This window comes from Gasterosteus aculeatus, chromosome 9, assembly GCF_964276395.1.
Source record: "Gasterosteus aculeatus chromosome 9, fGasAcu3.hap1.1, whole genome shotgun sequence".
NCBI lineage: Eukaryota > Metazoa > Chordata > Actinopteri > Perciformes > Gasterosteidae > Gasterosteus > Gasterosteus aculeatus.
The window spans coordinates 4,369,172-4,383,176 of NC_135696.1; the positions used below are offsets into that span (position 1 = coordinate 4,369,172).

The window sequence follows — 14,005 nt, forward strand, 5'->3', positions numbered from 1 at the left end:
ATAATTTAAAATACCAGCAAGTGCTTCCTACTGCATGTGCAGTTCATGGCAGTCATAGGGACTTATGTGAATTGTTTGAATGTGGGAAGTGATTTGCAGAGGAAAGGTCAGTGGGGCAGTTATTGTGCTTTTGGACAGGTTTCTTATGACAGGATATTGAGGTGCTTGTGGACACATGGGATGGGGCATGAAATTATTGATTTTTATTGAGAAACACAATTTTCTCCACAGTATTGGGGTTGAGTCGGTTTTTTAGATACTGTTTCTCCAGCTTTAGAAAAAACGCGCTCACCCGGCACGATGAGGCAGGAATGCTCAAATGATTACGTGCTAATACAAATAGATATGGTAAATGGTCTGTACTTGTATAGCGCTGTTCTAGTCTTCCGACCACTCAAAGCGCTTTAACACTACATGACAACATTCACCCATTCACACCCTGATGACAGGAGAACCATACACAGTGACACCTGCCCATCAGTAACTAACATTCATACAACATTCAAGCAATGTTGGGTTAAGTGTCTTGCCCAAGGACACATCGACCTTCACTCCGACACAGCGGGTCTTCACTCCGATGAATGTTTGATTCAGCCAAATATCTGGTGGTCTCCACAATAAAAATAAACATCCATAATTACACAATACAAATGACATACTTTGCCTGCCTATTGCCAACCTTGTTAGAGGAAATCAAATTGAAGTGCTGCCACATCTCGGAGCGACCTCTCTTTGCCACAGGTTCCATTGTAAATTTGCGCTTTGCTACTACCACGCGCAACAACACTGACTTTGACTGTATCAAACAGACAAGGCCTAACCCTGTTTCCAGCCGAAGCGGTCACGTGACTGTGCGCAGGAACGAAGCTTCGGACGTCACTGATAACGTCACTGAGCCGGACCGAAGCTTCCGACCTCACTGATCACGTGATCAGCAGCGAACGAACCGAGCACCGATACATTTGCTTCGCCTTGCACTGGTTCATATTTCGACACAAGCTTCGAAGCAGGAGGGTCGTAGGTAACAACACTATCTTTTTGTAATTCTCACAAAAGCAAATTCATCCGGCGGGCCCGATTTAGCCCGCAGGCCTCGAGTTTGACACCTGTGTTTTACAGGTTTACATCGTCCATGCCCTCTGACGTCAGAACCGGTCTCGTGCGCTTCCCCCATTGGCTACAACAGCGGGAAACGGATAATAACCCGGAAATTTGGTTAGCTAAGCTACGACCTGTTGCGATTTTACCGACAGTAAGAGTGTTGCTGAATATTTTTCCCGTTAGTTTTACTCGAAGTGAGACGGTACCTCTTGAATAATAGCTTGACATTACGTTAGTTGTTGAGAGAAACGGGGACGGTCGCGTTGAGGTGAAGACGACAAGGAAATGAAACGGTGTAAAGTCATAGTTGTGTTGCAGTTTCTGTTGGTGGGACACATCAAAAGTTGGGATGACGGTAGGTGGCATAATTGCATTTGCTCACCTCTGTTTCAGTACTAACTGTTTAATTAATAATTCGCATGTTTTGTTTTTACTTAACCCTGACATGGAAACGTAAGTAGTATGCAGCGCGAAACCAAAACATACAACTTCCGCTAACAGCTTTCCAATTTATTCTGTGAATTTAAAACGAAATCAAATAAGGTTTTATGTTAATCCAACAACTGGTTTATAGACTGATCTGATACACATGCTGTACTATTGAAGTAATTAACAATAACTCTAACGTACAGAATTGCAGAATAAATCGAGCTGCCAAGACGAATATTCACGTTGGCTTCACCCGGAAAATATTTAACCTTTGATCTGATCCCTTTTGAGTTATTCCGTATCATATAATTTAACAGCGCCTCTCCTTTCACTTACTGAGTGAGTATTTACAAAGGGCCAAAATACTTTTTAATTTAATTATAAAGTAAGATGAAAACAAAAGTACATTCAGTAGGTGCTCAAATTGTGGCAGTGGCAACTCGCTCAGGCACTTCCGGTCGCGAGCTTAGGCCTTTGCCGTGGCGAGTCCCCATAAACCCTATAGATTTGGAAATATAGCATTGTTTGTAATACATGTGTCTAAATCTGTGATTAACGCGTTATCCCTAAAAATGACTAATGCATGGCGCCCCATCCTGTGGATGACCTCTTGCTTCCTGAGAAGATGCCAATATGAAAAGCAGGACCTTTGGTATATTTGTGATGTGACGTATGACTCGATGTGAACCACTCTTTGTCTCCTCTCCCCCCTGCAGGCAGCGTTTTGCTGCGTGATCTGCAGGCGTTGACTCTGTACAAGAATCGATACACCACAGCAAGGCGCGCCAGTCCAGTCCCTCAGCTCCAGTGTGTTGGAGGCTCTGCAGGATGCCAGGCCTTCGTCCCCGAGGTGGTGCAATGTCAGAACAAAGGCTGGGACGGAGTGGATGTACAGGTGAAGAGGGAGGGTCTGGTGGGCAGCTAAGGCAGAGAGACAACGTATTGAGTATATTATTTACTCACAAGTTGGGCTGAAACACTTTCCCCATTAATTATATGGTACAGAATGTAACCAACTGTTGAAATTAACCATCATACGTCTGAGTTGATGTTTTGACATATTTAAATTTATCCTCAATTCAGACATGAAGAAGATAAAATAAAACAAAATACACTTGTTAGACCTTACAACCAGTTAAATGTGTGGACTTTCTGCTTGGATAATGATTTAAATCAAACAAATTAGCCTGAATATTTACACTTTTTAAAAACTGTTCTCTGAAAACGGGAAGAAAAGATACTTGGAAGAGAGAACATACAGAGAATATTCAAATCCCAGTTCAGACACAAGATGTCGACCAAAGTATTGAAACTGTCTCTTTCATAAACCCTCGTTACAGAAGTCTATATTTCACAATTTCTGCCTGTTGTCTTCGTTACACCTTGATATTAGATTTACAGAATTTGCTTTTATTCATCTTACAGTTTTCAGTATTTGGCAATTCATGCTAGTTTTCCTTATTTGCAGATTTACACCTAACATCACAATATTCTAAGTTAGTCCACTTATGCCATGCAGCAAATTAGAGTTTTGTAATTAGGAGCACCAGATGCAGAAATATTTTTGTAATACCTGGGCAGTTTTAATAACTGTTGAAGTGTTGTGTAGTTATTTTGATAGAAAATATGACTTTTTTTGCTTTAAAACACCGATCTCCTTTCAGTGTAACTGCCTGTCAAGTACAACAACCCAAAACGTTTCACCACCCTTGACTGATAATATCTCAAGCTGATGGGCCGTAATATGTTTTTATCAATGCCTATGTCATGACCCATATTGGTACCAATAATTGCTGTGTGTGCTGATTGAATCCAGAGAAAACATTCCTATTGGTAATTTGTAACCCCTGCACAGTGAGTGGGGGACATTACATCAACCATAGTGTTGCTAGTTCAGACTTTCATTCCGGTCCAACGCACATAAGCTGTTATACCTATAATAGAACATATCTGCTGTTCATAAAGTCCCTGATTTTGAAAATCAAATAAAGGAGGAAGTGTTTGTGTGTAACCTTCACCTTTGTTGTGTTTCTAATACAAAGATACGGTATTGAATTGCGTTTACTCCTCATAGTGGGAGTGTAGGACTGATATGGACAATGCCTACCGATTTGGTCGCATTGAGGTGAGCTGTGAGGGCTACAGCCACCCTGCTGATGCCCTCATACTGAAAGGCTCCTGTGGGCTGGAGTACACCCTGGAGCTGACTGAACATGGCCGGAGCACGTCACACGGTGGAACCAAAAGTTTTGGAGGTAGGAGGATAGATGATGCAAAATCACATAAGCTCGAGATATTTAGAAACATGCTGTTTTTGTTTCTCTGTCTCAGGTCTCGGTGGTTTAGCCTCTAGTTTCTTCAGCGCTTTCTCTGGAAACCAGCACCAGCACCACCCGCACAGCCAGCAGAGTCGTCAGAGCGAACCCGCAGCCAGTGGGGACTCGGGAGGTCTGCTGGTGGTTGCTGTGCTCCTGCTCGTGGCCTACGGCGTATACAAGCTGTTCCTCAGCGGGAACACGTCCCCCTTGGGGCAGGACGGTGGACAGGCAGGTTACACCAGGGATAATCGCCATGGCTCCACTGCAGCACCACCGCCCCCGGGATTCAAACCCGACTTCACAGGTAAGCCATGCAGAAACACAAGGGAGGGAAGAGTGGCAATTGATGTTTGCACTGATTCTCGCGTAAATCTTTCTTCTAGAAATAGCTGAATGAGCACTATAGTATTAATAGATTTAAGTACCTTGCTGAACTCTTGACTCTCAACTTGTGTTGTGTGTTAAGGCAATCCTGGTTCCAACCCAGGCTACGGTTTCCACAGTGACTACACTGACAGGCAACAGTACCCAGGAGGCCATGCTACTCCTGGCACAGGTGGGGGCTTCTGGACTGGCATGGGAACTGGAGGAATGCTGGGATATCTCTTTGGTCATAATAGGTCAGTGAAGAGAGAGAGAGAGGAGAATACATGACTACAACCTGGAAAAGCAGGATTTGTTCAGCTTCCACTCTATTCCAAGCTTTCTTTGTGATTTGTGCTGCGTGTGTTTTGTGCAGAAACCGGGCCAACAACTATGATCACTCCCCTTACAGCAGACATCCTCCGGCTGCAGGCTACACATCTTCCCCAGGGACACGCACTGCTTCCGGTAGGACTGTCTGTTTCCACATGTCATCAACCTTTTACCACATTTGGTGGAAAGATATTCATGAAGGCATTTATGCTTAAGGTGGTCTCCCATATGGTTCTTTTTTACACAAACTCAGTGGAGCAACAGGAAAGGGACCCCGTTATTTTTTCTTTCACTGTTGTCAGTTAATTTGGAAGAGGACGCTGTTCTATTGCTGGTCCACTTGAGCTCTGATGGGGGTCACTCCTCTCATTGCACACATTCAATGATCGCAATCGAAGCACAGGTGCAAAAGATAATTTTGACTGACATATGTCAGATATTTTAGATTGTTTGCTTAGATCTTGTACAGTTCTTGCTAGGGAGTCTGATTTATTTTAAGTTTTCACATGTGAGCCAGAAATATCTACTAATTGCTCTTGGTTAGTAAAGAGGGATTTAACTTTCCATTGTTTGTACATTCACTTATTATTTATTCACGTCACTCACCCCTAATGAATATTATTATTTAGACTAATTCCATACACATTGTTTAGGAGGTGTGCAAGTTGGAAATACAAGCAAACACAGGTTATGGTTGTACTCATAATCATCAGAAAGGTCACAATGTTGAGATGTGGTTGCCATCCTTGTGAGGTTATTCCTCCCACGTTCGTTGGGGAATGCATGGAGTTGACAAAAATGTCCATTAGACTCCAGAGACCTGCTGTAGGTGCAGCTGACTGACTCACATCCTTGTTCACCAGGTTTTGGAGGAACTAAGAGAAGATAAAAGTTGGAGTTGGACAGTTGATGAACACGGAATTACAGTGATAGACGAATGGATCAAAGCACAGTGCAAGAGGAACTAACGCCATGGTTACATTTCTTAGTTGTTCTTCTTTCAGAGGTCACTTAGTTCGCTACCGAACGAAGGCATTCATATTCTCCTGTGAAAAGTGTGGTTTGAGCTCCAGTGTGTGGTTTTCTGTTGACTTTCTACTTTGTTAATAAATGAGTATGTTCGGCTTCCTGAGCATTATATTTACATTTTGGCATCTTTTGCATTCTTGTAAAATAAAAGGCAGACATAGAACAAAAAAGTGAACACGGCAGAAGAAAGAATCAACAGCTGAAATGTAAATTCTGTATTCGTAAAACCAGTTTGGATTTATCAAATGTATATCGCTACAAAATGGCTGGTTTACCATTCCAGAACAAAAAAAGTGCTGCGGAAATAGTAAAGCGGAAAGGATTGTTCATTTATACACACATTCGATCTTCCCAGTTATAAATGAGTGTTTTGGTTGCCAAGAGTTTGGAAAACCGTGCTGTAGGTTATACTTGGTGTAATTGTCTGAGAGGAGCTGTGTAAACCTGGCGAAAACTTACACCTTTTCAATTATCTGTACGTTTGTTTTAAAAACAATAAAATGTAGGCAATTATGCTTGCTTTTCATTTTAGTTGATTTACAATGTGCACTTTTCTGCCGGGGGAAAGCAGCAGGACTGAAAAATGGAGACAAAGCAGAAGTGCCTGAAACTTGCATTCTCTCTCATGGTCACAAAGGAGCGGCTCCTCAGTTTGCAAAAGGACGTCAGATTGTCCTGAATTGCTTTTGTTTAGTAAATTCTCTCTGCAATGAGTTTAATAAATATTCCAAAATACATTGTCAGGGAGATTCTGTGCCTGGTATGATTTTATTCACCTTGTATATATGCTTCCGTTAGGCAGTCTTATTATAAAGCTCTCCATAAATATAGCAAACAGATATTGAGGAAATCAAGATGGCTTACGGTTTATGATTTTTATGTACCTCTTTTAATTCCTGTCCTCTTAATTGATTTGGTCTTCTCTGTTTGCCTTTTATTCTCTCTTTACTTAAGGTCAAATGTAACCAGTTAGTGGATCTAAGGAAATGTATACAATTGTTGAGGTCTCTCTCTATTTTGCATAAAACTTGAATTGTGATTAAAATGTTTTCCCACAGGTCCATGTATTTAATTAAAAATTTCCAATCAAGCTATTGTGATTTTTTTTCTTTTTTTTTTTCTTTTTTTTTACTCGAGTAAGACAGCCAATCAAAGACCCCCACCTTCATTTTTAAATCCAACAGCATCTACGGTTTGATCCCAGTCTCAGACATTCCAGCGTGTCAAGCTTCAGCCGCTCAACAGTTATTACAGGATATGTTTTTAACGACCAGATATGACAAGTAGTTGAGAGACACTCTCGGTACAGTTTTGCTCTCAGGCCTGGCAAGTGTTGGTTATTATTATTACATCACCAACTTTATGTTCTTCATTGGGATGGATTTGAATACACCTTGATACGCACAGTATATTTGTTTAAATATTCACATCACATTCAGTCCAAAAGGGGCACCAAAGTAGGCCTGCTCACCAACTGGTGAACTTTGATAGTTATGCACATTAAACTATCAACCATGATTTAAAATGTAAAGACGAATTAAACAGCAAACCGACCACTCAAAGCGCTTTTTATACCACAAGTTCTCATCCCACCCACTCACACCAATTCATACCCTGATGACAGGAGTTACCTGTCATCTATTCATTATTGGTGGTCCACTTAATATAATTTTGATCTGCAGAGCGGAATACAAGTTACTGTAAACTATGGATATTGTTTTTGTTTTAATACACATTGATATGTTTTGATAAAAGTTTAATTCACTTTTAGTTGAGTTGCAACAAAAAATAAATGTAGCAATTAGAAAATGTTTTTTACTTTCGACATGCAGAAAAGAAAAAAAATTAATTACTTGATATTGTATATTATAAGAATAACAAAGTAGGAGATATAAAAAAAAACATACTAATGACACTGACCTCAAATAAATGCTGCTGTTTATGAAATGTGTTCTTGATATTTGTGGGGAATACACGTTGAACCCGTCACATATTTACACGTCATGTCTAGTGATAGAAGTGAGGACAGGCTCTGTCGATGGTTTCTTTCTGGTCCAAAGCAGAGCGAGGCCCGCTTCCCGGAAGTTTTGATGGGAGCAGTAAATAAGAGGGTTCAGACTACAGTCCAAGTATGACATCACTGATGAAAGAGTCCTTAACCAATGAGGTGCCGGGGACAGGTCCATCCTTCCCAGCAGGATGAGCTGAAACAAAGACAGTCTATGAGTGCACAGGTGTGTGTTTACTCTATGAACATCTGTGTACATGGTCAGACAAAAGCTCACGCGTTGTTCCATGTGTGCAGCTAGTGAGAGCGTGTGTTACCTCAGACGCAACAAAAGGAGTGTAGCAGAGCATGTAGAAGGCCACCAGCTTAGGACTGACTGAAGACAGATCTGCTTCACCATCCCTGGTACAAAGAGGGAACAATATTGAGGAAATATAATTTATACCCAGATACTGTTAAATGGTGTAAAAGGTAATCAGGTAATCATGTATGGCTTCCTATATCCAGCAGGTCGTTGGTAGTGTAACAATGAACGGGGGAACCTTTTCGCCATATACTACACGGCGTACACGTGTCCAAAGGACGTGTGTCTTTTGGATCTCAAGAGCTCGTACTGAACAAAAAAAAAACCTTTGATGGGAAGTCAGAACAGCTGAGGAGGATCCCTCAGCTGGACAGAATCCAGGAAAACAGGCGTACGGAATGAACAATGTAAAATAGCCATTCGTTCCTTTTTTGTTGGAATGCAATATAAATATGGTTTATGGCGTTTGTCGTTCACTTTTTTTCAGTCATTTATATTACGTGCATACATTATGTTTGTCAGACAGTAAATAACATTAAAGCAACATAGTAATGATAATATAAAATAAATTAAAATGCATGTAAAGTGGGATAAGACAATTCATATAGAGTTGGTCTATTAAGAGTAGAGGGAATAAAGGCCTTTTTATAAACCAGCCTCCCCAAAACCCAAAGCTCAGAGTCAGTCTCAAATCAAGGCTTTCTTACATTTCACAACGGTGGCCAATTATGGTCCTTATCGGTTACTCTGATGATTATTTGTCAGCTAACTCAATTATTAGATTTATCTTCAAAGTTATATGAAAGGGTCAAAGGTGACAACTAAAACCCCTTAGTCCCTGAGGCTGTTTTTGGCCTCTGTTCTGAAAATGGCAAAAGTGAAATAACACTGTAACTACTTTGTATATTTGGACAATTTATTTTCTGTAGGATAAAAGGGAAACCTTGAGAGTGCTATGATGTGAAATATGAAGATGGCACATAGATTTTTCTTTAAAATTCCAGAATAGGCCTGAAAAGAAATCACTTACAGGGTATTCATCATTATAAAACCTGGCAAAACCAGCTTGATCTGACCAGTTTCAAGTTTATTTTGTGTGAAATTATCTTTTCTCTGGTATTTTACCTGTTGCAGCTTGAGCGGCAGCCAGTGGCAAACAGTAGAGAGCAAAGGACGATGAGGAGGAAGGGGAGGAAGATACAAATGGAGAAAGCGCAGAGAATATAGACCAACATATCTGAGTAACTGTTCTCCCAAAAGACAGCACACAACATCTCTGCAGGGTCGTACCTGTATTAGAGGGGAATGAATGATGTTAATTAGAAACGACTATGGAGCACTATGTGAAAGATTAAAGCAAGCGTCTTACCTGATCCAGGTGTAGACAACAGGGACACTCCCAAACACCACCCCTGTCACCCAAGAAGAAAGGCAGGCTGCTGCCATGACAACAAAGACAGGACTTCTTGTGGAGGCCATGCCAATCAGCTGTTGCACACAGAGGATGGCTGAAAAAGAAAACAGACACCTTCAACCTAATTGTTTCAATTATTATTATGGGACTTCAAAGGTAGTAATCGTCTATGGTATTAAGGATTATTATGGATTGTCCCTACGCCACACTGTTGTACTGATGCAAGGTAGGACGGCCATCATGACTTATCCTGCTTGAATTAAGTTGTTAGAGGCATCAGACACTAGCGTCCATGAATGTTAGAAAGATTGATACTGCTTGATCTGAATCAAGCAGTATCAATATTTCTAACATTCATCAATCAAAACCAGATTTAGTTTGTATTGTTCCATTCAAATCTTAACTCTTCTATGGTAGTGTACCTAAGCTCCCTATGGAGGAGGTGATGAAGGCAAACTTGAGCAGGCTGACGACTTCACACCACGGTGACCTCTGCCTTCCTGTCAGCATGGCCAACAGAGATCCAGGGATGATGAGGAGGGAGCAGCCTTCACAACACAGTGGATCATGATGAGAAATTAGGACTTTCTGCACAAAGATAGCATGTCAAGCACTGCGACAGGTGTGCTAATTAAATTAAAGGCATTCATGAGTTTGGTTTGTAAGATAGTTGTATACATCAAGGAGCATTTAATTGTGTGATGCATTGGCATTGGTGTCTGTGTAAATTGTACCTAAATCTGACATGGTGAGGCTGAAGAAAGGAAGCCAGTAACGACAGCAGAAATGACCCCTGCACTAAAAAGGAAAGACAAGAAGAGCAAAAGAACTATTCAACTAACATGCATAGCATTTCACACCAATACAAGGAACAATTGTTACACATTACCGTGACTTTGACCAGCAGCACAAGAAAGTTTCCCACAACTCCCATAAGCATCTCCATTCCCAACACAGCCACCAGCAGCCACCGTTCTGCCTCCAGCCACGGACGTTCCATGAACACAGTCCCGTTCAACCACTCACTCACTGGAAGATAAGCAATATACAACATATCAGAGTTTATTATAAAGTAGCCACCACAATGTTATTCAGGGAAGTCAAACTGATTGACTGAGGTTTCATATACTTTGAATACTTGTTCGAACACTAATTAGTCAGTTTTTTAGTTTAGTTTTTTGCATCACATTTTAAAATAGAAGGGAAATTTTTGGCTATTGAAAAGTGTCCCAAGCACGCCTCTCTCCCTCCCAGATGTTTGCAGCTGGATCTTTTTCTATTTTCTTCCAACTTTGCCCTGTCAAAGATTTTATTTAGAGAGTTTGTCCTAAAGTGAATATCATTATAATTTAATATACTGTACAGATTGTAAGGCCCCTGAGATAAATTTGGGATACATAAATATTTATTTAAACCCTAGTCATAATGTGTTGGTGATATTTTACGTTCAATCCTTTAATGTTTGACTTTTTTTGATTGACATCTGGATTCATGTCGTGGCTGTGTGTGATTTCATTTTCTCACAAGTTATGTGAAGGAACACAGCTTTACTAATAATTACTATACAGATTAGCAACAGATTGCATGAACTAAATGACTTGATACAGCAGAGAACAACTGAAAATTGGGAATTTGACACAAAATAACTGACAATGCAAATTTCATGACGGAAGTGTGACCAAATCCCTGCATAGTCTAAATGTGTGAAAATGACAGCATATGAACAACCAATGATTCACTAATTTGAGAAAGTGACAATTAAAATCTGTATGCACTATAAAAAATGCAGTTCACAATACTGTTGTTGAACAGTGACCTCTTCATAGAAATCTAAACCATAATGATTGTTAAGTTAACATATTCCCGTATGTTACAGCTCTGATCTGATTTGTTCATACAGACAAAGGCTGGTTACCTGCTTAAAACAGACAGCACTAAACGTCAATTTGTGATTATTTTCTGTTTGATAGAGAAAAGCACACTTACTTTTACGATGAGCTGTCACAGCCTTCAACATAGGTGTTTGTGGTGTAGACCTCTAATGCGAGCGTCATCAAAACCATTTTCAATTAAAATGAACATGCTCCATTTAACCTAGCAAGAATTGCTCTGACGCACGATGCGTGTGTGCCTGTAATTCAGCGTCTACCACTCAAAACAACTTCTTTCATTAGTGACAACAACAGCAAGGAAAGAAAGCTATTTAATAGCCATCAGATGCAAATATATATTAAAAGAATTTGGGTTTTTAAACTGTAACAGCAAATGGAGTTGAATTAATTTTTCTTGCTTCTGGTTTTTTAAAATAAAAGTGAATAAACCTCCAGATAAGTACAGCCAACTCACACGCCCTAAAACAATGATTTTGGAGAGGTGGAAGAGGAAGGTAGAAGTCAGACATGAAGATAAATGGTTAAAGTGAGAGTTAAGGGTAGGTGGAGTATTCTGGTAATATACTGTTACTGTTACTTATACTGTTCTTTACTGCTGTGACAGGAGGGTGTAGACAGGGAAACAGATGGTGAGAGCAGAGTCTGTGTGATGTTAGATATTAGTTATTACATTAGCATGTTAGATGAAGTGAATGCAATATGAACCAACATCATTTATAGTCCTTTAAGACATATAATTACTGTACACATTAACATCCTGCCACGATGGAATGTTGAACCTGGGCACGGATAATTGGCGTCCTCAGGAATCAGGAATAAGGAAACATTTATTACCAAAATATGCCAAACATACAAGGAATTTGTCTTGGCGGTTGGTGCGCAACAGTAGACAATGTGACAATAGACAAGACAGCAGTGCACAAGTAATAAAATAAAGTAAAATGAAATGCTAATGCAATGGGTTAGTAGAATAAGGCTATGGGTTAGTATAAAACAAGGGAATAAAGTTAAACATTTTAAATATTAAAAAAGTTTAAAAAAAATATTAAGCATAAAGTGCACTAACGAACAAGTAACAAAGTGACGAGTGACGACAAAGTGATGAATTACAGTTAAAGTGACATGTGCAGTGTGAAGGGGAGTGACCGGTGGAATGTTATAGTCAGTCAGTGGGGGACCGGGCTCTGTTGATGAGCCCGACTGCCGACGGGAAGAAACTGTTCGTGTGGCGGGAGGTCTTAGTCCTGATGGACCTCAGCCTCCTGCCAGATGGAAGGGGCACAAACAGTTTTTGTCCGGGGTGAGAGGGGTCGGCCACAATCTTTTTAGCTCGCTTCAGAGACCTGGAAGCGAACAAGTCCTGCAGGGACGGCAGATTGCCGCCGATCACCCTCTCTGCAGAGCGGTCCTTAATGGATTTCTCAAAATGTTATCCCCAAAGAGGGTTTTTGGGGAGTTTTTTCTCCTGTCACCTGACTAGATGAGCAACTGGATGCAAGACAGCCGAGTAAAGCAAATATCTTGAGTATTGGACTAAATGAACTGTGTTAAACCTTATGATAAAGTGTGATGTACTGTCATAATTTATGTTGTGTTGTAATTAAAGTGTACTAGTTATAAGATGAAGACAAACTATGCATGCTATGTTACATTCACATCTATATTGAATGCATTGGAATGTGAGGGACAGATAAGGCCGAGAGGTTTCAGGTTGCAGCAGTGGATTCACACCTGGATGAGAAGGGGACAAACCAGGAGGTGACACGTTTGAAGGAGAAGCCAATGACATTGAAGTGCACCTAAAAGACACACCGCGGGAGCTTTCAAAGGACTAAACCGGGAGAAGAACTGTTAGAATATTCCTGCAGCCGCTGTGATAAGTCTAATGTGACCCAGTCTCTAATGTGAGAATTCTCTATTTCGGAGAATGTTTCACTGTTTGCATTGTATTTCACTCTGTAATTGTATTCCTTATCACTTTGTTTAGTTATTAAATACTTCTGGATTTTTACATTTAAGCCAGTTGACTCTTTGATTCAGCGTTTCGGGACGAGAACAAAGGAGTGTGACCTCCCTCGAGGGTCCAAACGAGCCCCCCAATGGGAGAGAGAGTTAGTGCGAACAGGTGGTGTTTGAAGATGCTTCAATAAGAGCTTATTGACTGAAGAGAGAAGTGTGTATGTTGTTTAATTGGACTTTCTTATATCAGAGGAAGGTGCCTTCAGATTTAACGACATGCCGTTCATATCATAGGAAGGTGGCGACAGACCCGCCGATCGGATGATGGGAACATGGCAATAATCAAAGAGGCATGGACACGCTAAAACAAAAGTGGGACATATGTATCGAAATAAATAAAGAGAACCCAGTGGCGGCCGGTGGTCGGGCGAACGGTTTAGCGACCGGGGTTGCGGAGGGGTAGTAGTCAGTCCGCGGGTGCTCTCTGTCCGCTGGCTTCGGTCGGTTATCAAAACATTGGTCAAATGACCCGTTTCAGACTTTATGAGCATATACAGAATCCCATTGTATTAATTTCTAAAGCCGCATCAAGACATACATCACTTTATTTAAGACGCTGAGCTACTTGCAAGTCGCTGTGATCTGCTAGATTGTCAATAAAGTTAGAAAAAAACATATACGGCAAACCCACGGTCACGAAGATACTCATTTGGCGTTACATGGTATTTGCATGTCGCTAAATACCCAACTGAGATCGGATTATGCCGTTCTGAAAAAGGATCCCACCACCGACCACCGCACACTACCGTTCTGACAAAGGAACCTTGCAACGACCACTTATCGCAATCGGTGTCA

General features: G+C 40.8%; 2 protein-coding genes across 4 annotated transcripts; one reads left to right on the forward strand and one right to left on the reverse strand.

The window, feature by feature from the left end:
- Positions 1-874: 874 nt before the first annotated feature.
- Positions 875-6,663, forward strand: saraf (store-operated calcium entry-associated regulatory factor). Of its 3 annotated transcripts, XM_078080186.1 has the most exons (8): positions 875-1,021; positions 1,120-1,456; positions 2,247-2,425; positions 3,605-3,785; positions 3,862-4,152; positions 4,315-4,468; positions 4,588-4,679; positions 5,408-6,663. In XM_078080186.1, exons 2-8 carry the CDS (start codon positions 1,387-1,389, stop codon positions 5,431-5,433), a joined length of 993 nt encoding a protein of 330 aa, XP_077936312.1. In that variant the 5' UTR covers positions 875-1,021; positions 1,120-1,386; the 3' UTR covers positions 5,434-6,663. The 3 variants fall into 3 exon arrangements, with proteins under 3 accessions (XP_077936312.1, XP_077936313.1, XP_040041905.2); XM_078080187.1 differs by lacking the exon at positions 1,120-1,456 and having other exon boundaries at positions 900-1,021; XM_040185971.2 differs by having other exon boundaries at positions 910-1,456.
- Positions 6,664-7,567: 904 nt separating this feature from the next.
- On the reverse strand, positions 7,568-10,299 carry LOC120824864 (galanin receptor type 1). The gene is made up of 8 exons (XM_078079996.1): positions 10,189-10,299; positions 10,034-10,097; positions 9,722-9,847; positions 9,255-9,393; positions 9,044-9,175; positions 8,593-8,619; positions 7,899-7,983; positions 7,568-7,777 (listed from the first exon to the last, which is right to left on the reverse strand). The coding sequence occupies exons 1-8, from the start codon at positions 10,297-10,299 to the stop codon at positions 7,568-7,570; spliced, it is 894 nt and encodes a 297-aa protein (XP_077936122.1).
- Between the last annotated feature and the right edge of the window lie 3,706 nt (positions 10,300-14,005).

Bases quoted from the DNA above. Each gene is read 5' to 3' on its own strand.
- saraf (XM_078080186.1), top strand. From the start codon at position 1,387: ATGAAACGGTGTAAAGTCATAGTTGTGTTGCAGTTTCTGTTGGTGGGA. The intron at 3,786-3,861 runs GTAGGAGGATAG...TCTCTGTCTCAG, and splicing joins TGGAACCAAAAGTTTTGGAG to GTCTCGGTGGTTTAGCCTCT. The intron at 4,469-4,587 runs GTCAGTGAAGAG...TGTTTTGTGCAG, and splicing joins TATCTCTTTGGTCATAATAG to AAACCGGGCCAACAACTATG.
- LOC120824864 (XM_078079996.1), bottom strand. From the start codon at position 10,299: ATGGAACGTCCGTGGCTGGAGGCAGAACGGTGGCTGCTGGTGGCTGTG. The intron at 9,394-9,721 runs GTACACTACCAT...TTTCTTTTTCAG, and splicing joins CTCCTCCATAGGGAGCTTAG to CCATCCTCTGTGTGCAACAG. The intron at 8,620-9,043 runs GTTTGCCACTGG...GTAACCGATAAG, and splicing joins ATCGTCCTTTGCTCTCTACT to GACCATAATTGGCCACCGTT.